Raw genomic sequence first — 22,409 nt, forward strand, 5'->3', positions numbered from 1 at the left:
CCCAGAGGCTGGGGACGGGGCAGCGCCTGGGGGCGGGGCCTGTCACAGCCCGGGGGCGGGGCAGCGCCTGGGGGCGGGGCCTGTCACAGCCCGGGGGCGGGGCAGCGCCTGGGGGCGGGGCTCGGGCCCGGACCAGACTCAGCTGTTGCCTCCCGGGAGCCCGGGCTGGGCAGCGGCTGCTCCCCCCTGGGGTCCCTGCTGGGGGGGGCCCCGTCATTAAAGCTCCTTCCCTGCCACGTGGGGAACCAGCCTCCTAGAGCCCCGGACTCTCACCATCCGCTCCGGAGCCAGGGGACTCCAGGTGAGTGAGAGCCCCCGGGGGGAGCGCTGGGGCCGGGCGGGAACGTGACTCTCTGCCCCGGGGAGCCCCAGACGCTGCAGCCCCCGGGAATCGGCTCCCTGGTTTGCCCACGTGCCGGCCAGCCGCGCTGGAGCCGCCTGAGCCCTATAGCGGAGCGGCCGGTCTCAGCTGCAGCCAGGATCTGCCCCTGGCCCCGCTGAGATGCAGGTGGGGGCAGAGAATGGGGCCCGGGGGTTCCCCTTTGTGTGGCTGGAGGTGGTGGGAAGGACGGTGGGGCAGGTGGGGGATTGAACGGTCTCTGTGCAGCCAGGACAGTCCAGGGGGAGAAGTGTGTGTGTGTGTGAGAGAGAGGGGGTGAGCTCCTTGCATCCTTTTCCTGTTTGTGCCATATACTGAAACAATTCTCTCTAGTTTTCCCCCTTTTCTCTCCCCTTACCACATATGGCTATGAAATCCAAGGCATTTCCCTCGCTTTTCCTAAAATTGACTCTCTGTTCTCTTATTTTTCCCTATTTTTCTCCCTAATTCTCAAATTGTAATTTAATTATTCTCCTCAGCTCTGGGATATTTCCTCACCCATTTTGTCTGCAGGTATTTGTCCTTGTTTGAGTGGGAAGTTGTGGCCCTGAGTCATTCCCCAAAAGAAATCGGGGTTAGTGGGTGCTCTTTGGGGGAGCCCTGAGACACGGCTTCCTCTGGGGTGGGGATGGGGTTGCTGTCCTCTGCCACCAAGAGGGCATGGTAGGGGAAGGGAGGAGCCAGTGGCCTCTATGGAGCCTGCCCAGCCCCTTTGATTCTGCTCCTTTTTAGCATCTTGTTGAAAGACTTTATTACTGGGTGTCAGGTATCAGGGGGTAGCCGTGTTAGTCTGTATCCACAAAAACAACAAGGAGTCCGATGGCCCCTTAAATAACAGATTTATTTGAGCATAAGCTTTTGTGGGTATAAACGCCACTTCTTCAGATTGCATGGAGTGAAAATTACAGATGCAGACATAAATATTCAAAAACCAGTTGGAGAACACTTCAGTCTCTCTGGTCACTGGATTGCAGACCTAAGAGTGGCAATTCTTCAGCAAAAAAAACTTCAAAAACAGACTCCAAGGAGAGACTGCTGAATTAGAATTAATTTGCAAACTGGATACAATTAATTTAGGCTTGAATAAAGACTGGGAGTGGATGGGTCATTACACAAGTAAAACTATTTCCCCATGTTTATGCCCCCCCACACACACACACACTCACTGTTCCTCAGTGTTCTTGTCAACTGCTGGAAATGGCCCACCTTGATTATCACTACAAAAGGTTCCCCCCCTTCCCCCCGCTCTCCTGCTGGTAATAGCTCAACTTACCTGATCGCTCTGGTTACAGTGTGTATGGTAACACCCATTGTTTCATGTTCTCTGTGTATATAAATCTCCCCCTGTATTTTCCACTGAATGCATCCAATGAAGTGAGCTGTAGCTCACGAAAGCTTGTGCTCAAATAAATTGGTTCGTCTCTAAGGTGCCACAAGTCCTCTTTTTCTTTTTGTGAATACAGACTAACACGGCTGCTACTCTGAAACTAGACATAAATATACCGGCACATGAAGAGAAGGGAGTTACCTAACCAGTGGAGAACACTTCAATCTTCCTGGACATTCTATAACAGATTTGAAAGTGGTTATACTTGAACCCACATACACACAAAAAAAGCCCTTCAGAAACAGTCTTCAAAGAGAACCAGCAGAACTGAACTTCATTTGCAAATTTAACACCATGAATTTGGGTTTGAATAGGGACTGGGAGTGGCTGGCTCATTACAAAAGCAGCTTGGCCTCTCCGGGAATTGACCCCTCCTCATCTATTGTTGGGAGTGGACTACATCCGCCCTGATCAAATTGGCCCTGTCAACACTGGTTCTCCACTTGTGAGATAACTCCCTTCTCTTCATTTGCCAGTAAATTTCTGTCTGCATCTTGTAATTTTCACTCCATAAATCTGAAGAAGTGGGGTTTTTACCCACAAAAGCTTATGCTCAAATAAATTTGTTAGTCTTTAAGGTGCCGCCAGATTCCTTGTTGTTTTTATTACTGGGGAGGCTGAAAAATGTCTCTGTGGGTTTAGCCCAAGCAGGAGGGACCAGGTCCACACTGTATTAAAGAGATCAAGCATTTTCCCAGCATGGCAGACTCTAGGGTGTCTGTCTGCAGGGAAAGGGCCTGGAGGAATCGTGATGTGAAATCAAAGCCTGTTCTTAAACCTCCACAACTGCCCTTCTCGCCCTGCCAGTCTGCAGAATGACGTCCATGTTTCCCTCCAGCTCATCCCATCCTCTCATGGGACGGGGGAGAGAAATGGCTGCAAAGGAGCCAGTTCAGGTAGGAATTACTGGGGGGTTGCTGGTGGGCTCCTGCAGGAGGGAGATGGACAGCAAATACCCCGGAGATGGGAAGGTTTGCACCATCTGGTTTGGAGGTTGGAGCGGGGCAGGAAATTCCCAGGGTGGAGAAAGGGAGGAGCCAGGGCATAGCAAATCTGTTGGGACTTGTTTAATATGTGGCTTAGATTCTAGGAACAGATCCGTGAGGTTAGAAGATTGAAATGCCCTAATTTGTGGAACAGGAAACAACCCACCTAGGTGGGGCTAGAAAAATGGAGCAGACTCCCAGTGCTGGAGCCAGAGCTGATTAACCAGTGGCTGCTATGAGATATAGAGGGGGCACCCACCAGTGAAGCTTAGGGAGGGGTTGTGGGGCCTCTTTCTGAGGCCCCACAACATAATATAAAAACTTGATGGCCCCACATATGCATGGTTTTCTGCATATAAAAGCCAGGGCTGGGCATTAGGGGGTGGCAACCAGGGCAATTGCCTGGGGCCCATGTGACACGGGCCCCTGCAAAGCTAATTACTCAAGCTTTGGCTTCAGCCCCTGAGGCTCATGGCCTCAGGCTTCAGTCCCATGCAGTGAGGTTTGGGCTTTCTGCCCTAGGCCCAAGCAAGTCGAACACTGGCCCCACTTGGAGGACCGCTTCAAACCTGCTTGCAGTCCCTCAGAGGTCCAGGGACCCCTGGTTGAGAACCACTGCCTTGGAGGATATGCCCCTCCCTCCATATCCAGCTCCAGGACTGGCCTTAGGGAAAATGGCACCCTGGGTGAACTTGTATTTTAGTGTCCCCCATCACCCCTGGTCCTCCCAGGCTCCCCACCGTCTCGTCCAGGCCCCGATGCCTCCCTCTAGTGCTTAATTTGTATAGAAAGACGTGCCAGAGCTCAGCCGTGGCACAAATAAAGCGCTGGCAGGGAGGCCTGACAGCGGCTGATACTGGCCGAGCGCCCAGCTCTGAAGGCAATGCCACCGCCAGCAGAAGTAAGGGTGGGATGGTATGTGGTGTATTGTGTAGCCTTTTATTTTATTTAAAGTGCATTTTGTAATGTGGCATCACACCACCGTGTGTTCAGCTCTGGTGGCTACAGTTTCAAGCTTAACAGAAAGAAAAGGAGGTCTTGTGGCACCTTAGAGACTAACAGATTTATTAGAGCACAAGCTTTTGTGAGCTGCAGCTCACTTCATCGGATGCATTCAGTGGAAAATACAGTGGGGAGATTTATATACACAGAGAATGTGAAACAATGGGTTTTGTTTCCATACAGACTGTAACAAGAGTGATCAGGTAAGGTGAGCTATTACCAGCAGGAGAGTGGGGGGAGGGACACCTTTTGTCGTGGTAATCAAGGTGGGCCATTTCCAGCAGTTGACAAGAACATCTGAGGAACTGTGTGTGTGGGGGGGAATAAACATGGGGAAATAGTTTTACTTCGTGTAATGACCCATCCACTCCCAGTCTCTATTCAAACCTAAATTAATTAGATCCAGTTTACAAATTAATTCTAGTTCAGCAGTCTCTCGTTGGAGTCTTTCAGAGTAGCAGCCGTGTCAGTCTGTATTTGCAAAAAGAAAAGGAGGACTTGTGGCACCTTAGAGACTAACCAATTTATTTGAGCATGAGCTTTCGTGAGCTACAGCTCACTTCATCGGATGCTCACGAAAGCTTATGCTCAAATAAATTTGTTAGTCTCTAAGGTGCTACAAATCCTCCTTTTCTTTTTTCATTGGAGTCTGTTTTTGAAGTTTTTTGGCTGAAGAATTGCCACTTTTAGGTCTGTAATCGAGTGACCAGAGAGATTGAAGTGTCTCCGACTGGCTTTTGAATGGTCTAATTCTTGACGTCTGATTTGTGTCCATTTATTCTTTTACGTAGAGACTGTCCAGTTTGACCAATGTACATGGCAGAGGGGCATTGCTGGCACAGGATGGCGTATATCACATTGGTAGATGTGCAGGTGAACGAGCCTCTGATAGTGTGGCTGATGTGATTAGGCCCTGTGATGGTGTCCCCTGAATAGATATGTGGACACAGTTGGCAACGGGCTTTGTTGCAAGGATAGGTTCCTGGGTTAGTGGTTCTGTTGTGTGGTGTGTGGTTGCTGGTGAGTGTTTGCTTCAGGTTGGGGGGCTGTCTGTAAGCAAGGACTGGCCTGTCTCCCAAGATTTGTGAGAGTGATGGGTCGTCCTTCAGGATAGGTTGTAGATCCTTGATGATGCACTGGAGAGGTTTTAGTTGGGGGCTGAATGTGATGGCTAGTGGATTTCTGTTATTTTCTTTGTTGGGCCTGTCCTGGAGTAGGTAACTTGTGGGTACTCTTCTGGCTCTGTCAATCTGTTTCTTCACTTCCGCAGGTGGGTATTGTAGTTGTAAGAACACTTGATAGAGATCTTGTAGGTGTTTGTCTGAGGGATTGGAGTAAATGCGGTTGTATCATAGAGCTTGGCTGTAGACGATGGATCGTGTGGTGTGGTCTGGATGAAAGCTGGAGGCATGTAGGTAGGAATAGCGGTCAGTAGGTTTCCGGTATAGGGTGGTGTTTATGTGACCATCGCTTATTAGCACCGTAGTGTCCAGGAAGTGGATCTCTTGTGTGGACTGGTCCAGGCTGAGGTTGATGTTGGGATAGAAATTGTTGAAATCATGGTGGAATTCCTCAAGGGCTTCTTTTCGTTCACCTGCACATCTAACAATGTGATATGTGCCAGCAATGCCCCTCTGCCATGTACATTGGCGAAACTGGACAGTCTCTACGTAAAAGAATAAATAGACACAAATCAGATGTCAAGAATTAGAACATTCAAAAACCAGTCAGAGAACACTTCAATCTCTTTGGTCACTCGATTACAGACCTAAAAGTGGCAATTCTTCAGCAAAAAAAACTTCAAAAGCAGACTCCAACGAGAGACTGCTGAATTGGAATTAATTTGCAAACTGGATACAATTAATTTAGGCTTGAATAAAGACTGGGTGTGGATGGGTCATTACACAAAGTAAAACTACTTCCCCATGTTCACCCCCCCACCCACCCACACACACACACACTGTTCCTCAGATGTTCTTGTCAAGGTGGGCCATTTCCAGCAGTTGATTATCACTACAAAAGGTTTTTCCACCCGCACGCCCCCCCGCTCTCCTGCTGGTAATAGCTCACCTTATCTGATCACTCTTGTTACAGTCTGTATGGAAACAATGGGTTTTGTTTCATGTTCTCTGTGTATATAAATCTCCCCACTATTTTCCACTGAATGCATCCGATGAAATGAGCTGTCGCTCACGAAAGCTTATGCTCGAATAAATTGGTTAGTCTCGAAGGTGCCACAAGTCCTCCTGTTCTTTTTGCGGATACAGACTGACACGGCTGCTCCTCTGAAACCTATCATGTATGTGACACACTAACATTTGACTTCAGCATTGATATTCGTATCGTACTTGGAACTACGTTTATTTTCATAGGAAATTGTAAGTTACTTTACAGATATAACTAAAAATGCAATTTGAAGATACGTGATCTTCATCTGCACAGTGTCTATTTTGTGTTTAGCTAATTTTTTTTTAAACAAGCACTGCTAAGGTAAGCACAAGCAAAATTTACAGTCTATGCTTTGATTGTGCCATTTTCAATAATGAACGAAAACGCACAATATGTTAATTACAGTAATAATTACTCCAGCCAGGACCGGTTCGGCATTTGAGAACTCATTACTCAAAGAACTGAATTTAAGCATAAGACAGAAATAAAATTATGAAACGCGCAGACCAGGAGAGTGAGTTTGTGTGGGGGGGGGCGGAGGGTGAGAGAACCTGGATTTGAGCTGGACATGGCCCAACTTGATGATCACTTTAGATAAGCTATTACCAGCAGGACAGTGGGGTGGGAGGAGGTATTGGTTCATATTCTCTGTGTGTATATAAAGTCTGCTGCAGTTTCCACGGCATGCATCCGATGAAGTGAGCTGTAGCTCACAAAAGCTCATGCTCAAAATAAATTGGTTAGTCTCTAAGGTGCCACAAGTCCTCCTTTCCTTTTTGCGAATACAGACTAACACGGCTGTTACTCTGAAACAAAGCTAAAATAACCGCACTGTAATCCTTAACGAATGTGAAAGAATAAAATTACAGAGAACGTATGTGCATTGCGTATTTTGACAGGAAGTAATAACAGTAATTGAAGTGTCTATTGTGGGGGGGGGGGTGTTGGGGGAGTGTGAGAGACACAGCACACTGTCACTTCACACACATTGGCGCTCACTAGTCTGAAGGCTGCGGCCAGCAGCTCCCGCGCCTGACCCCGAGGCAGCAGGACAGACTCGTGTCCCCTGCCTCAGCTCCAGAGAGACCGAGCACGGAAGAGAGGTAGGGAGATGAGTCAGGACACCCCTGCCAGAGGAACCCCCTCAGCAAGGGCCCCCCCGGAATGTCGCCTAGTCCGCGCCCCACTAAGGCTGGGCCTGTCCAGCTCCTCACAATGAGAACAGCGCTGGGCTTCCTACCAGGGAGCTCTCCCTGGACCCTGCTAGGGGCTCCATCTCCTGTATCAGTCGGTGGCTAGTAGGTGTGTGATGGATCTGCTGGGAGAGAGGAGGGGCTCTCTCTTTTCCCCCTGACACTTGCCGTTTTTTGGGTGCTCTGAGTGGGTTGGGGGTGGGATTCCTGACAAAGCCACCCAGAGCTCCCATTTGATTGGCTCCTCTCCCCCACGACTAGTGGGGCTGTGAGTGGGGCAGCGGGTACTGAGTGTGGGACTCTTGCTCTTTCAGGGGCCGGTGACCTTCGAGGAGGTGGCTGTGTATTTCACCAGGGAAGAGTGGGCTCTGCTGGACCCCGCTCAGAGAGCCCTCTGCAGAGACGTCATGCAGGAGAACTATGAGACTTTGGTCTTGCTGGGTAAGGAGTCCTGTCCCCTGGGTTATTAGAAGCTGTGGGGTCTCTAAAGAACCTGAGTAGTAATAACTTTATACCTTCATTCATCATACAAGTTTTGACAAGTTTCCTTGCCCCCCTCCCCCCCTTTTTTTTCTTTTTTTGGCCTTATCTCCCACCCACTAGAATAATTTTTTGGACATTTGCTTTTTTGGTGCCATCAGTCATTGTAAAATGGCATTTAGTGTATCCTTATTGGATACATTCATAACTACATTAATAACTAGAGCTTTCATGCCTTTACCTCTTTTTAAGAGGAAAATATGCCACCTGTAGAATTGAGTAAATACATGTATGACTGATGCATGGCTTGTGTGACAATTAAATGAGCTCATCTTTTGATAGCAGAGCGTATAATGTTGCCATTTAGGAGTCCAAGGGTCAAGGGAGAACAGAGCCATGGGAAGGGAGGAGAAGGGGGAGTAGATCATTCTGGGGTGCCAGGACATGGGGAAGGTGTGTGCAGGATTAGCGGTATGGAGCGGGGCGGGGGATGAGGTAGTGAGATGAGGAGGGAACACAAAAAGCTCCCAAGGTGCCGGGAGGTGGTGATGGCTGAGAGTAATGGGAAGAAACGGAGGGGAGTGTGGAGGAAGGCACCCAGGAAGTGGGCTGGGTGGGTCAGTTTGAGGGAAGAGAGGTTTGGGGATCTAGATCTGTGGGGGATCCCAGACCTTTAACCCCGAATCCCTACCCAAGTCTTGTTGCTTTAGAGCCTACGCTCCAGTTTTATTTCTGTTCAGTTTCACTTCATTATACATTTCCCCCCCCAAATATTATTTTAACTCTTGACCTCCCTCTCCCACTCATTACCCCCCTCCCCATCTCTATGCACAGCGACCCCGGCCACCGATCCTGAGTCCTTGCTGCATTCCTCCCTCCCATAGCCGGGCCGCTACCCAGCACAAACGGACACTGTTGATGGTGTCACAGAGTGACAATTTTTACACCTCTAAGGTTACATATTGGGGTACAGCTTGCCCCTGTACCTGGCTACTCAAAGTTAATTGAGAAGATGAAATTTGGTGAAAGACACAGAACTTGATTTAATACAGACAGTTATAACTGAAATCATAGGCAAGGATCAATGCACCTAACGATTAGACTAAGATAAATGTAGTAAAGAGGGTCTTGCACTGTGCATACTTGCCAGTTATGGACATCATTGGAGACAAAGATCAAAGGACAAGGGAGACCATCAGAAGGGAGGCCCTGCTTCAATTTACACTGTCTCCAGGACCTGACAAACACAAAAAATGGTGACTAGGAGAGGTATTTTATCTGCTTCCTTATGGTAATAGTACAGATATATACGATATCTGCTCCTTTACTCTGATTACAAGACTGTCAATATCTGCCACAACCCATATGTGGCCTTTGGGAAGTCCATAATTAAGCATCAAGACTCATGATTTACATCACTTATTAATAAATAATTCCAATATATGAATGCAGTCCAACTGCTGAGATACTGCATAGCAACCTAATTGCTGAAGCTGCCCCCCCCCAACTTCCTTCTTTCAGAATCCTGTGGCTTATTGCACCTGTTTGTGGTTCCTCATTAGCCTCTCAAAATGAGGGTGCAAAATATCTGACCTGGGATTCTCTCCTTAGGCCTATTCAGGTAAATCCCAGACTTTAGCATAACCACTCCCATAAAGCCTGGACCTAATATAAGGGCCTTAACCAGTGATGAGCTGCCAAATATTAACCACCGGTTCCCTCCCCGTGCCCCAGGACTCCTGCCCCATCCACCCCTGTCCCCTGACTTCTCCCGGAACCGGGCAGGAAGGTCTCGTGGGTCACCGTAGTGGATGCCCACCCCGCCCCTAAGAGCCAGAGGGACCTGCCGGGGGGCGAGATGGTGAGTCCCGGTGGTGCTTACCTGGGGCTGCTCCCGGGAAGCATCCGGCAGGTCCCTTTGGCTCCTAGGGGCGGAGGAGCGTAGCTGGGGGGAGCAGGGGGAGCAGCTGCTCCCCCCACTGATCACATCAAAAGTGGCGCCTTAGGTGCCGACTCCCCGGGTGCTGCAGGGCTGAAGCACCCCCAGGGAAAATTTGGTGGGCTCAGAGCACCCACCGGCAGCTCCCCGCCCGGCCCCAGCTCACCTCTGCTCCGCCTCCGCCCCTGAACACACCGCCCCGCTCTCTTTCTCCGTCCCACGAATGAGCTGTTTGGGCATGGAGAAGCAGAGCGGGGTGGAGCATAACTCAGGGGGTAGGGGGGAAGCGGAGGTGAGCTGGGGCCGGGCGTGGGACGGGGCGGGGACCTGCTGGTGGGTGCTCTGCACCCACCAAATTTTCCCTGTGGGCGCTCCAGCCCCAGAGCACCCATGGAGTCGGTGCCTAAGGCACCACTTTGGGCTGGTTGTTAAATGTCAAAGCCCTTTTAGAAGTCGTGGGACAACCAGTTCTCAAAGGGCTTCTAAATTTAACAACCGGCTCCAGCTCACCACTGCCATTAACAAGCTTAATAACCCATTTATTTCTGTTCACCTCCTTGCCCCTCCATGCATGTTCCAAGCTGATAAGCAATACTCTGATAATGACATTTTACCTCTAGCAAGTATAAAATTACCCACAAGACCTGAGACTGGGTCATAGGTCACAGGTCAGGGTCAACAGGAGTGAGAGTTTGGGGAGAGCCTTGTCCCCCCTCTCTCCATCTGCAGCAACCTAAAGCTGTCGTCCTTCCAGGCTCCTTGTGTCTCTGAGCCTGTCCCTCCTGAAGTTGTGTGGCCTAGTTCTTGTTTCTTACGTTCTCCTTTTCTGGAAGAATTAGAGGCTGTTGCTCCTGAATTTTAGTTTCAGAGTAACAGCCATGTTAGTCTGTATTCGCAAAAAGAAAAGGAGTACTTGTGGCACCTTAGAGACTAACCAATTTATTTTGAGCATGAGCTTTTGTGAGCTACAGCTCACTTCATCGGATGCATACTGTGGAAACTGCAGAAGTCAAAGAAACTAACAAAAAACTTCGGTGGAGTTTAGCTCTCCAAGATTTTGATTTTGACATCCAACACATCTCAGGAGCTTCTAGCAAAGTGGCGGATGCACTCTCCTGTGAAAGTTTCCCAGAATCAACTGGTTAAAATCGTCCTTGAGATGTAGAAAATATTGTTAGTCTTTATGTACTTGGTAGTATATTTAGAGATGCATGTGTCTTATTAACTCTGTTTTTCCTAGAGCTCCAGGAAGAAATCCCAGCCAGTGTTTCACCCTAGCTGAGATTTGGGGGGCGTGTCATAAATATAAAGGGAAGGGTAAACCCCTTTGAAATCCCTCCTGGCCAGGGGAAAGCTCCTCTCACCTGTAAAGGGTTAAGAAGCTAAAGGTAACCTCGCTGGCACCTGACCAAAATGACCAATGAGGAGACAAGATACTTTCAAAAGCTGGGAGGAGGGAGAGAAACAAAGGGTCTGTGTGTCTGTCTATATTCTGTCTTTGCCGGGGATAGACCTTCTGCAGTTTCCACAATATGCATCCAATGAAGTGAGCTGTAGCTCACGAAAGCTTACGCTCTAATAAATTGGTTAGTCTCTAAGGTGCCACAAGTACTCCTTTTCTTTTTGCTGAATTTTAGTGTTTAGTTCCCCAGCGTTTTCCACATTACACATCTCCCTCCCATTACACCTGAGTCACTAGATTTCCTAATTCCCCGAAATGCGCTTTTGCGATGTCACAGTTCTGGGGTAGCTAAGCCTTTGACCTGCCTCCATGCTCTGCTCAAGGAATGCCCTCTCCGGTATCAGGACTCTAGCCAGCCCCTCTCTATGGCTAGGGACCCACATGCCTCTCCTTTTTGACCAGGGTTGGAGGGTTGCAGCTAGTCCAGTGAACACAGTGGAGGACAAACATCCTGTTCCTGTGCTTTGGTTTCTCTCCAAGGGCTGTGTGTGTGTGTAAAATAGAGGTGGGAATTTTGGTGGTACTTCTATGATGCGAATACACACCTCAGTTTCCCTCTGTGATTAGTATTGCTATGATTAGACAGAGCAGGAGACATGAGGTGTTTTGTCATGTAGCTGTCATGGGGTGATCTGAATGGCTCATTAAGGACTGGCTGGAACCAACTTACATCAGTGGAATACCCGACAGAGACAAGGGAATAATTGTCACCTGTCCACGGGAGGATCTCCGCTTGGCTGAGTGAAGCATACATGGACTCGTGTTTTGGGGAGCAGGAAGAAATGGGCTCACAGATGCAGGGAGCTCTACTGGATCGAAGACGAATGGACAGGCACAGTGAAAGGAAACTGTTTTCAACAGCAGCATGGCTCAAAGGCATTGTCCAGTCTGGACTATATTGTCTTCTTTGCTTCTCTGTCCTAATCTAAGGACTTTCCAATGCTGTGTTTCGGTTGACTAATAAACCCTGCTATGTTTTAAAAGTCTGCCCAGTGTCACAGCAAAAACTTGCTGAGGTGCATTGAAGCATGAATGAGGAACGGTCTCTGAAGAGGAGTGTAGTTCAGCTGGGCCTGCTGGCAGAGTTCACGGGTTGAAATAGGTGCGTTGAAGCCAGAGGCTTCCCAAGGGCTGTTTAAAATCCAGGGCATTGCACAGATCCTATGGATCCATGACAGTGTGCCTTATGGGGAAAAGATATAAAACAAGAAAAGGATCTAAATGCATATTTACCATGGCCCCCTCATCAGTCCTCATGGGACTCCCTGATCAGTTCCAAAGTGTATTAAAACCTTCCTTAAAGGCTTACCTCTTAGCCCTGGTCTACGCTACAGGGTTAGGTTGAATTTAGCAGCGTTGGGTTGATTTTAAAATGAATGCATCTACACAACCAACCCCATTCTGTTGACCTAAAGGGCTCTTAAAATCAACTTCTGTACTCCTCCCTGGCGTGTGGAGTAGCGCTAAAATCGACCTTGCTGGGTGGAATTTGGGGCAGTGAAGATGCAATGCGACGGTATTGGCCTCCGGGAGCTATCCCAGTGTGCTCCAATGTGACCGCTCTGGCCAGCACTCTCAACTCCGATGCACTAGCCAGGTAGACAGGAAAAGCCCCAGGAAATTTTTAATTTCATTTCCTGTTTGGTCTGCATGGCGAGCTCAGCAGGACAGGTGACCATGCAGTCCCCCCAGAATCGCAAACGAGCTCTAGCATGGACCAAAAGGGAGACACTGGATCTGATTGCTGTATGGGGAGAAGAATCTGTGGAGGCAGAACTCCGATCAAAAAGAAGAAATGCAGATATACATGCCAAAATCGCACAGGGCCTGGTGGAGAGAGGCTACACCAGGGACACACAGCAGTGCCCTGTGAAAGTCAAGGAGCTCAGGCAAGCCTACCAAAAAACAAAGGAGGCAAATGGTCGCTCCAGGTCAGAGCCCCATACATGCTGCTTCTATGATCAGCTGCATGGCATTCTAGGAGGGGACCCTACCACTACCCCACCACTGTCCGTGGACAGCTGCAAGGGGGGAGTCTCACACAACAGGGAGGAGGATTTTGTGGATGAGGGGGAGGAAGAGAATGAGCAGCAGGCACGTGGTGAATCCGTTCTCCCCAGCAGCCAGGACCTTTTCATCACCCTGGAGCCAATACCCTCCCAAGGCAGGATCCCCGACGCTGAAGCTGGAAAAGGCAGCTCTGGTGAGTGCACATTTGTAACTACAGTACAGGGGTTTAAAGGCAGTCGTGTTTAATGTTTGATTTGCCCTGAAGACTTGGGATACATTCGCGGCCAGTACAGCTACTGGAAAAGTCTGTTAACATGTTTGGGGATGGAGCGGAATCCTCCAGGGACGTCTCCATGAAGCTCTCCTGGAGGTACTCTGAAAGCCTTTGTGGAAGGTTTCTGGGGAGGGCTGCCTTATTTCATCCTCCACGGTAGGATGCTACCATGCCAAGCCAGTAGTAAGTGGTCTGGAATCATTGCAGCACAAAGCATGGCAGCGAATGGTTCTGGGTTTTGGTCACATTCAAGCAACATTCAGTCTTTATCTTTCTGTGTTAGCCTCAGGAGAATGATATCATTCATGGTCACCTGGTTGAAATAGAGGAATTTGTCTAAGGGAACAGTAAAAGGACCCCATTCATGCTGGGTTGTTTGCGCTTGGCTAAAAGGGATCATCCCAGAGAATAGCCACGTGGTGGGGGGAGGGGTGAAGGGACCATCCCAAAGAATAGCCACATGGTGGGGTGGGGGTAGGTGTGTGCTGCATATCCACCCGAAAACTGCAGCCCCTCCTTTTAAATGTGAAACCCAGCCGGCACTGCATGCTATGGGAAAGGAGGCCACTGCAATGTGAAACCATTCCCACATGTTCTGCATGAGAAGCCAACCCCGCGTACCCTGAGCCTTACCATGGCTGCCTGGCATCTGAATTCTGCTGCCCAGCTGTGTGTGATGTGTCACCATGCCGGCAGGCACTCAATATAAAAGGCAAAATGTGACCTTGTACCTAAAGCACATGTGCTGTCTGCTGTGAATTGCTTGATTCATTGTGAAAGAGTCTCCCTTTTGTTCTCAGAAATGTATCATCTTAAATTTTACTCTCCCTTTTTATCTTAAATTTTACTCTCCTTTTTATCTGCCCCCGGGTGCAAATGTTTCTATGGTCCCCCCATTGTCTCTATCCCTGTGGTTATCACAGATTGGAAGGTGAAAAAAACGCACTCGCAATGCCATGTTTTCCGAGCTCATGCAGTCCTCTCCCACTGATAGGGCACAGCCTAATGCACGGAAGCATTCCATGGCAGAGGACAGGAAAGCATTAAGTGAGTGCGAAGAGCAGAGGCAGGAGGCGATGCTGAGGCTAATGGGGGAGCAAACGGCCATGATGAAGCGACTGTTGGAGCTGCAGGAACACCAACACGAGCACACACCCCTGCTGCATCCATTGCATAACCACCTACCCTCTTCCCCAAGTTCCATATCCTCCTCATCCAGACGCCCAAGAACGTGGCGGGGAGGCTCCGGGTACCCAGCCATTCTACTCCACAGGATGGCTCAAGCAACAGAAGACTGGCATTCAAACAGTTTTGATTTGTAGTGTGGCCACAATAAGCAATGTGGCCTTGTCCTTCCCTCCTCCCGTATCGCACCCCACCCAGGCTACCTTGTCAATTATCTCACTTTTTAAAAAATTAATAAAGAAAGAATGCATGGTTTCAAAACAATAGTTACTTTATACCCTTTGCCAGCTGCGATCGAATGGGGGAGGGTGGTTGGCTTACAGGGAATTAAAGTCAACAAAGGGGGCAGGTTTGCAGCAAGAAGAAACACACACAACTGTCACACTGTACCCTGGCCAGTCATGAAATTGGTTTCCAAAAGCTCTCTGACACATAGCACGCCTAGCTATGCTCTTCTAATCACCCTGGTGTCTGGCTGCTCAAAATCAGCCACCAGGCAATTTGCCTCAACCTCCCACCCTGCCGTAAACATCTCCCCCTTATTCTCACAGATATTATTGAGCACACAGCAAGCAGCAATAACGATGGGAATGTTGGTTGCGCTGAGGTCTAACCTAGTCAGCAAACAGTGCCAGTGGGCTTTTAAAAGTCCAAAGGCACATTCTATCACCATTCTGCACTTGCTCAGCCTAAAGCTGAACTACTCCTTTCTACTGTCCAGGCTGCCTGTGTACGGCTTCATGAGCCATAGGAGCAAGGGGTAGGCTGGGTCCCCAAGGATAACTATTGGCATTTCAACACCCCCCCATGGTAATTTTCTGGTCTGGGAACTAAGTCCCTTCTTGCAACTGCTCAAACAGCCTGGAGTTCCTAAAGATGCGAGCATCATGCACCTTTCCCGGCCACCCCACGTTGATCTCAGTGAAACGTCCTTTGTGATCCACCAGTGCTTGCAGCCCCATTGAGAAGTATCCCTTGCTGTTTACGTACTGGTTGGCAAGGTGGTCTGGTGCAAAGATAAGGATATGGGTTCCATCTATCGCCCCACCACAGTTAGGGAACCCCATTGCAGCAAAGCCATCCAGTATGAGCTGCACATTTCCCAGAGTCACTACCCTTGATAGCAGAACATCAGTGATTGCATTGGCTACTTGGATCACAGCAGTCCCCACAGTAGACTTGCCCACTCCAAATTGATTCCCGACTGACTGGTAGCAGTCAGGTGTTGCAAGCTTTCACAGGGCTATTGCCACTCTCTTCTCAACTGTCAGAGAAGCTGTCATCTTGGTATTCCTGCACTTCAGGGTGGGGGAAAGCAACTCACAAAGTTCAAGGAAAGTGGCCTTACGCATGCGAAAGTTTTGCAGCCACTGTGAATTATCCCAAACCCACAACACTATGCGGTCCCATCAGTCTGTGCTTGTTTGCCTGGCCCAGAATCAGCATTCCACTGTATCAACCAGCCCTACTGCCGCCATGATGTCCCAATTGCCACAGCCCGTGCTTTCAGGAACATAGAATCATAGAATATCAGGGTTGGAAGGGACCTCAGGAGGTCATCTAGTCCAACCCCCTGCTCAAAGCAGGACCAATCCCCAACTAAATCATCCCAGCCAGGACTTTGTCAAGCCTGACCTTAAAAACTTCCAAGGAAGGAGATTCCACCACCTCCATAGGTAACACATTCCAGTGTTTCACCACCCTCCTAGGGAAAAAGTTTTTCCTAATATACAACCTAAACCTCCCCCACTGCAACTTGAGACCATTACTCCTTGTTCTGTCATCTGCTACCACTGAGAACAGTCTAGATCCATCCTCTTTGGAACCCCCTTTGAGGTAGTTGAAAGCAGCTATCAAATCCCCTCTCATTCTTCTCTTCTGCAGACTAAACAATCCCAGTTCCCTCAGCCTGTCCTCATAACTCATGTGTTCCAGCCCCCTAATCATTTTTGTTGCCCTCTGCTGGACTCTCCCCAATTTTTCCACATCCTTCTTGTAGTGTGGGGCCCAAAACTGGACACAGTACTCCAGATGAGGCCTCACCAATGTCGAATAGAGGGTGTCAAGGTTCCTTCCCCACTCTGAACTCTAGGGTACAGATGTGGGGACCTGCATGAAAACCTCCTAAGCTTACTTTTACCAGCTTAGGTTAAAACTTCCCCAAGGTACAAAATTATTTTACCCTTGGATTTCCACTGCCACCACCAAACTTTATCTGGGTTTACTGGGAAATGTGGTTTGGACACGTCTTTCCCCCAAAAATCCTCCCAACCCATCCATCCCACTTTCTGGGGAAGGTTTGGTAAAAATCCTCACCAATTTGCAGAGGTGACCACAGACCCAAACCCTTGGATCTTAGAACAATGAAAAAGCTTTCAGTTTTCTTACAAGAAGACTTTTAATAGAAGTAAAGGAATCACCTCTGTAAAATCAGGATGGTGAATACCTTACAGGGTAATTAGATTCAAAACATAGAGAATCCCTCTAGGCAAAACCTTAAGTTACAAAAAAGACACCCAGACAGGAATATTCATTCTATTCAGCAGAGCTATTTTCTCAGCCATTTAAAGAAATCATAATCTAACACATACCTAGCTACATTACTTACTAAGTTCTAAGACTCCATTCCTGTTCTGTCCCCGGCCAAAGCATCATACAGTCAGACACAGACCCTTTGTTTTTTTTTCTCGCTCCTCCCAGATTTTGAAAGTATCTTGTGTCCTCATTGGTCATTTTGGTCAGGTGCCAGCGAGGTTACCTTTAGCTTCTTAACCCTTTACAGGTAAGAGGATTTTTCCTCTGACCAGGAGGGATTTTAAAGGGGTTTACCCTTCCCTTTATATTTATGACAGAGGGGAACAATCACGTCCCTCGATCTGCTGGCAATGCCCCTACTTATACAGCCGAAAATGCCATTGGCCTTCTTGCCAACAAGGGCACACTGTTGACTCATATGCAGCTTCTGGTCCACTGTAACCCCTAGGTCCTTTTCTGCAGAACTGCTGCCGAACCATTCGGTCCCTAGTCTGTAGCGGTGCATTGGATTCTTCCGTCCTAAGTGCAGGACTCTGCACTTGTCCTTGTTGAACCTCCTCAGATTTCTTTTGGCCCAATCCTCTAATTTGTCTAGGGCCCTCTGTATTCTATCCCTACCCTCCAGCGTATCTACCTCTCCTCCCAGTTTAGTGTCATCTGCAAACTTGCTGAGAGTGCAATCCACACCATCCTCCAGATCATTAATGAAGATACTGAACAAAACCGGCCTCAGGAACCACCCTTGGGGCACTCCACTTGATACTGGCTGCCAACTAGACATGGAGCCATTGATCACTACCCGTTGAGCCCGACAATCAAGCCAGCTTTCTATCCTCCTTATAGTCCATTCATCCAGCCCATACTTCGTTAACTTGCTGGCAAGAATACTGTGGGAGACTGTGTCAAAAGCTTTGCTAAAGTCAAGGAACAACACGTCCACCGCTTTCCCCTCATCCACAGAGCCAGTTATCTCGTCATAGAAGGCAATTAGATTAGTCAGGCATGACTTGCCCTTGGTGAATCCATGCTGACTGTTCCTGATCACTTTTCTCTCGTCTAAGTGCTTCAGAATGGATTCCTTGAGGACCTGCTCCACGATTTTTCCAGGGACTGAGGTGAGGCTGACTGGCCTGTAGTTCCCAGGATCCTCCTTCTTCTCTTTTTTAAAGATGGGCACTACATTAGCCTTTTTCCAGTCGTCCGGGACTTCCCCTGATTGCCATGAGTTTTCAAAGATAATGGCCAATGACTCTGCAATCACATCCGCCAATTCCTTTAGCACTCTTGGATGCAACGAGTCCGGCCCCATGGACTTGTGCTCGTGCAGCTTTTCTAAATAGTCCCGAACCACTTCTTTCTCCACAGAGGGCTGGTCACGTCCTCCCCATGCTGTGCTGCCCAGTGCAGTAGTCTGGGAGCTGACCTTGTTCGTGAAGACAGAGGCAAAAAAAGCATTGAGTACATTAGCTTTTTCCACATCCTCTTTCACTAGGTTGCCTCCCTCATTCAGTAAGGGGCCCACACTTTCCTTGACTTTCTTCTTGTTGCTAACAACACTCGTGCATGCCCGAGCAATATTTTTATACTCTTCCCTGGTCATTTGTCCAATCTTCCACTTCTTGTAAGCTTCTTTTTTGTGTTTAAGATCAGCAAGGATTTCACTGTTAAGCTAAGCTGGTCGCCTGCCATATTTACTATTCTTTCTACACATCAAGATGGTTTGTTCCTGCAACCTGAATAAGGATTCTTTAAAATACGGCCAGCTCTCCTGGACTCCTTTCCCCCTCATGTTATTCTCCCAGGGGATCCTGCCCATCAGTTCCCTGAGGTTGTCAAAGTCTGCTTTTCTGAAGTCCAGTGTCTGTATTCTTCTGATCTCCTTTCTTCCTTGTGTTAGGATCCTGAACTCGACCATCTCATGGTCACTGCCTCCCAGGTTCCCGTCCATTTTTGCTTCCCCTACTAATTCTTCCCAGTTTGTGAGCAGCAGGTTCACATCTGTGTCCATGTCCTCCTCACAATCGTCCTCGTGCTGGAGTCTTTCAGCCAGGTTCTGCCCAAACTCCAGGATCATGCGTGAGGTGTTTACAATGCTCAAACAGCAGCGGTGAGGTGAGCAGGCTCCATGCTTGCTGTGGTGTGGTGTCTGCACGAGTAACCCAGGAAAATAGGCACAAAATGATTGTCTGCCATTGCTTTCACGGAGGGAGGAAGGGCGACTGACGACATGTACCCAAAGCCACCCACGACAATGTTTTTGCCCCATCAGGCATTGGGAGGTTAACCCAGAATTCCAATGGGCAGCGGAGACTGCGAGAAGTGTGGGACAGCTACCCACAGTGCACTGCTCTGTAAGTCAATGCTATCCAAGGTATTGAGGACATGCTCCTCCAACATAATGCGCTTAGTGGGGACATACACAATCGACTGTATAAAATTGATATCTAAAAATTGACTTCTATAAAATCGACCTAATTTTGTAGCGTAGACATACTCTTAGTTATTGGGTCAGGTCAGTTTTTTAAGAGGGCCTCCCACTTCCCTGGTTCTTGTCACACAGGCAGCAAAAGACCAGAAGTCCAAAGTGCAGATAATGCAATGTTTATTGGGGTTAGTTTCCAAGCAAGCATATTCTGAAGCCCTTCACACCAGTCGGGCTTATCTCTATGTGCTGACAGAGTCCATTCCCCAGTGTTCTCTTCCCAGCTCTGATGCCTTGCCTGTGTCCCTGTTCCCCATTCCCTGTTCCTGTTACCCCCCTTAACAAACATGATTGCAATTTCCCTTCCCCTTCCCCTTCCTGTTTGACTCCGTTTATACAGGAATATTCTCGGCCATACCTTAACCAATCATTTTATTGAAATTTAACTAACCAATCCTAACATATTTTAACATAATTCTCTATCCAATTATATTCCACTACCCTAATTAACTTACACCTAGCAAAATTTATTATACAGCAGACAGAAACAATTAGAGAACCAGACAGATTAACAATAGAAAAGTGGTGGCCATAAAGATAAAACAATAGAGAAATGAGGGTTTCACAACCACAACCATTGATAAGCGATTTCTTGCCAGACAGGGTGCTATCAAACTAAGTTTTCTTTAACCATCTTAAGATCTGTTTCTTTATGTGGTGGTGATGGGCACTATCTGGGCAGGATCAGCTTCCTAACAGCCCAATACCGCCTTATTCAGTGTGACTGGTTTGGGATGTGACCAGACACTTCCCAGCTTATGGCTGCCCCTGCTGCTTAGCCAAAGGCCTTACCCTAACAACAAGCCCTCGGACTATCCGAGTGAGAGAAGGCCCATACATAGGTGGACTGTGATTTTGATTCTTTGTTTTTATACCCCTGTAACTAGCTAAGTGATAAATATACACCTAAGTTCTTAAACTATAGGCTTTACAGGCAGGCCTCAGTATATCTACATTCTAACGGTGGGTTCTACCCCTTCCCCCATTCTGTGTCTGTCTTGTCTATTTAGATTGTAAATTCTTCAAGGCATGAGCCATCTACTATTCTGTGTATGTACTTTGCCTAGCACAATGGGGACCCAGTGTTTGTTGGTCCTTGGGCACTAAGATAATGAATATGATTTATAATAATAACTCTCCTGCCACTTTGAGCCAAGGAAGCTGGTCTTGGGATGTTACTGCTTAAAAATGAGCTGAGGTTAAAACCATGGAATATTCCTTGTGACAAGTATCCCACAAATTCCACTGACCTCCCTTGTTTTCTTTGCCTGGAATAGAGTTCCCAGTTTCCAAACCTGATGGGATCTCGCAGCTGGAACGAGGGGAAGAACCGTGGGTCCCAGACCTCCAGGGCTCTGAGAAAGAAGTGCTCCCGAGAGCTGCCTGCACAGGTAGGGAATTGGTTAAGGCAACTCAGAAACTGTCCATGAATACAGGAAACATTTGGGATGCCCTTCAAAGACCTTGTGAGCTCTCCAAGTTCAGGATTGTTCCCTGCAGATGTGGAATCGTTAGGCAGATGTCACTCATGGCTTCCCACCTATCCTGACTGACATCCGGCAGCAGGTCCCTCCCCGATCTCGCTTTCCCCTCAGTGTTCTGGTGAGATGTGGACCCAGAACTGATCCCTTCCTCTCTCCTCTGGGGAAGGGTTTGGGGAAAATCAGCTCCTGATAGGTTTGATCTCTCCTGCACGTATTTTAGTTTGTTCGTCCCTTTTTCCATTCCTGTCTCTGAGATTTCCTTTCTCTGTGGTGCAGGGAGTGACCTATGTCTGGATTCTCTCTGTCTCCCATCAGGTGATGGGATGGTGAGTGAGAATGAGGAGGAAAAACCCCAGCAGGAAGATGCTGAGCCACTAGAACCATATGGGACGTTATCAGGAAGATCCAAAGGGAATGTTTCCGGGAGTTGTGCACTCGCAGAAGAAGCAAAAGCCTGCGAGAGTCAGCAGAGGCCAGAGGAAAACTTCAGTAGCCACTCAGATCTTGTTACACATGAGAGAATCAACTTGGAAGAGACACGCTACACATGCCATGAGTGTGGGAAAAGCTTTGATGGGAGCTCTGCCCTTATCAAACATCAGAGAATCCACACAGGAGAGAAATCCTACATGTGTTTTGAGTGTGGGAAAAGCTTCAATCAGAGCTTTACCCTTATCAGACATTGGATAACCCACACTGGAGAGAAACCCTACACGTGCCCTGAGTGTGGGAAAAGTTTCAGTCAGAACTCAAGCCTTCTCAGACATCGGAGAATCCACACAGGTGAGAAACCTTATGGATGTTCTGAGTGTGGTAAATGCTTTATTCATACTTCAGCCCTCATCTCACATCAGAAAATCCACACAAGAGAGAGGCCCTACATATGCTCTGAGTGTGGGAAAAGCTTCAATCAGAGCTCTGACCTGATCACACATCGTAGAATCCACACAGGAGAGAGGCCCTACACATGCTCTGAGTGCAGGAAAAGCTTCAATCAGAGCTCAATCCTTACTAGACATCAGAAAATCCACATGAGAGAGAACTGTAATAAATGCCTTGACTAGGGCTGACCAAAGATTTTTTTTTTTTAAAATCACATTTGCTAATTCCCACATAGTGATCTTTGCACCATCTTCACCGTGGTCTCTCAGCTCCCCCAGAGGAGTTGCCTGCTTCTGTCTTTTGCTGCTCACCCTTCTTTGGGGTCAGTCCTGGGATCTTTTCTATCAACCCCTTTCCTTTTGAGTCGTAGGAGTGTGTCCCCCTCCAGCCAGGAATGTTCATCAGCTCCAGGTGGGGGAGAGAGGTTTGAGCCCAACAAGCTACACTGGGGCAAAAACTACCTGTGCCTTACATCCACTAGGACTGTACATGGCGTTGGCTGCTCAAGTTAGTGATCTTGGTGTAAAAAGACAATTATAGTTGTAGAGCAGATACAGGTG

At 48.3% G+C, this 22,409-nt stretch overlaps 2 protein-coding genes across 5 annotated transcripts in view; both read left to right on the plus strand.

The window, feature by feature from the left end:
• LOC140904199 (uncharacterized) overlaps positions 1–22,409 on the plus strand; it is a 302,914-nt gene that overhangs the window by 147,049 nt on the left and 133,456 nt on the right. The gene's annotated exons all lie outside the window — the stretch shown is intronic.
• LOC140904246 (uncharacterized) lies at positions 123–22,053 on the plus strand. The gene is made up of 5 exons (XM_073326724.1): positions 123–301; positions 2,574–2,662; positions 7,431–7,557; positions 20,761–20,874; positions 21,244–22,053. The coding sequence occupies exons 2-5, from the start codon at positions 2,582–2,584 to the stop codon at positions 22,029–22,031; spliced, it is 1,110 nt and encodes a 369-aa protein (XP_073182825.1). The 5' UTR covers positions 123–301; positions 2,574–2,581; the 3' UTR covers positions 22,032–22,053.

The sequence above is a fragment of the Lepidochelys kempii genome, chromosome 28 (genome assembly GCF_965140265.1).
Source record: "Lepidochelys kempii isolate rLepKem1 chromosome 28, rLepKem1.hap2, whole genome shotgun sequence".
Lineage (NCBI taxonomy): Eukaryota > Metazoa > Chordata > Testudines > Cheloniidae > Lepidochelys > Lepidochelys kempii.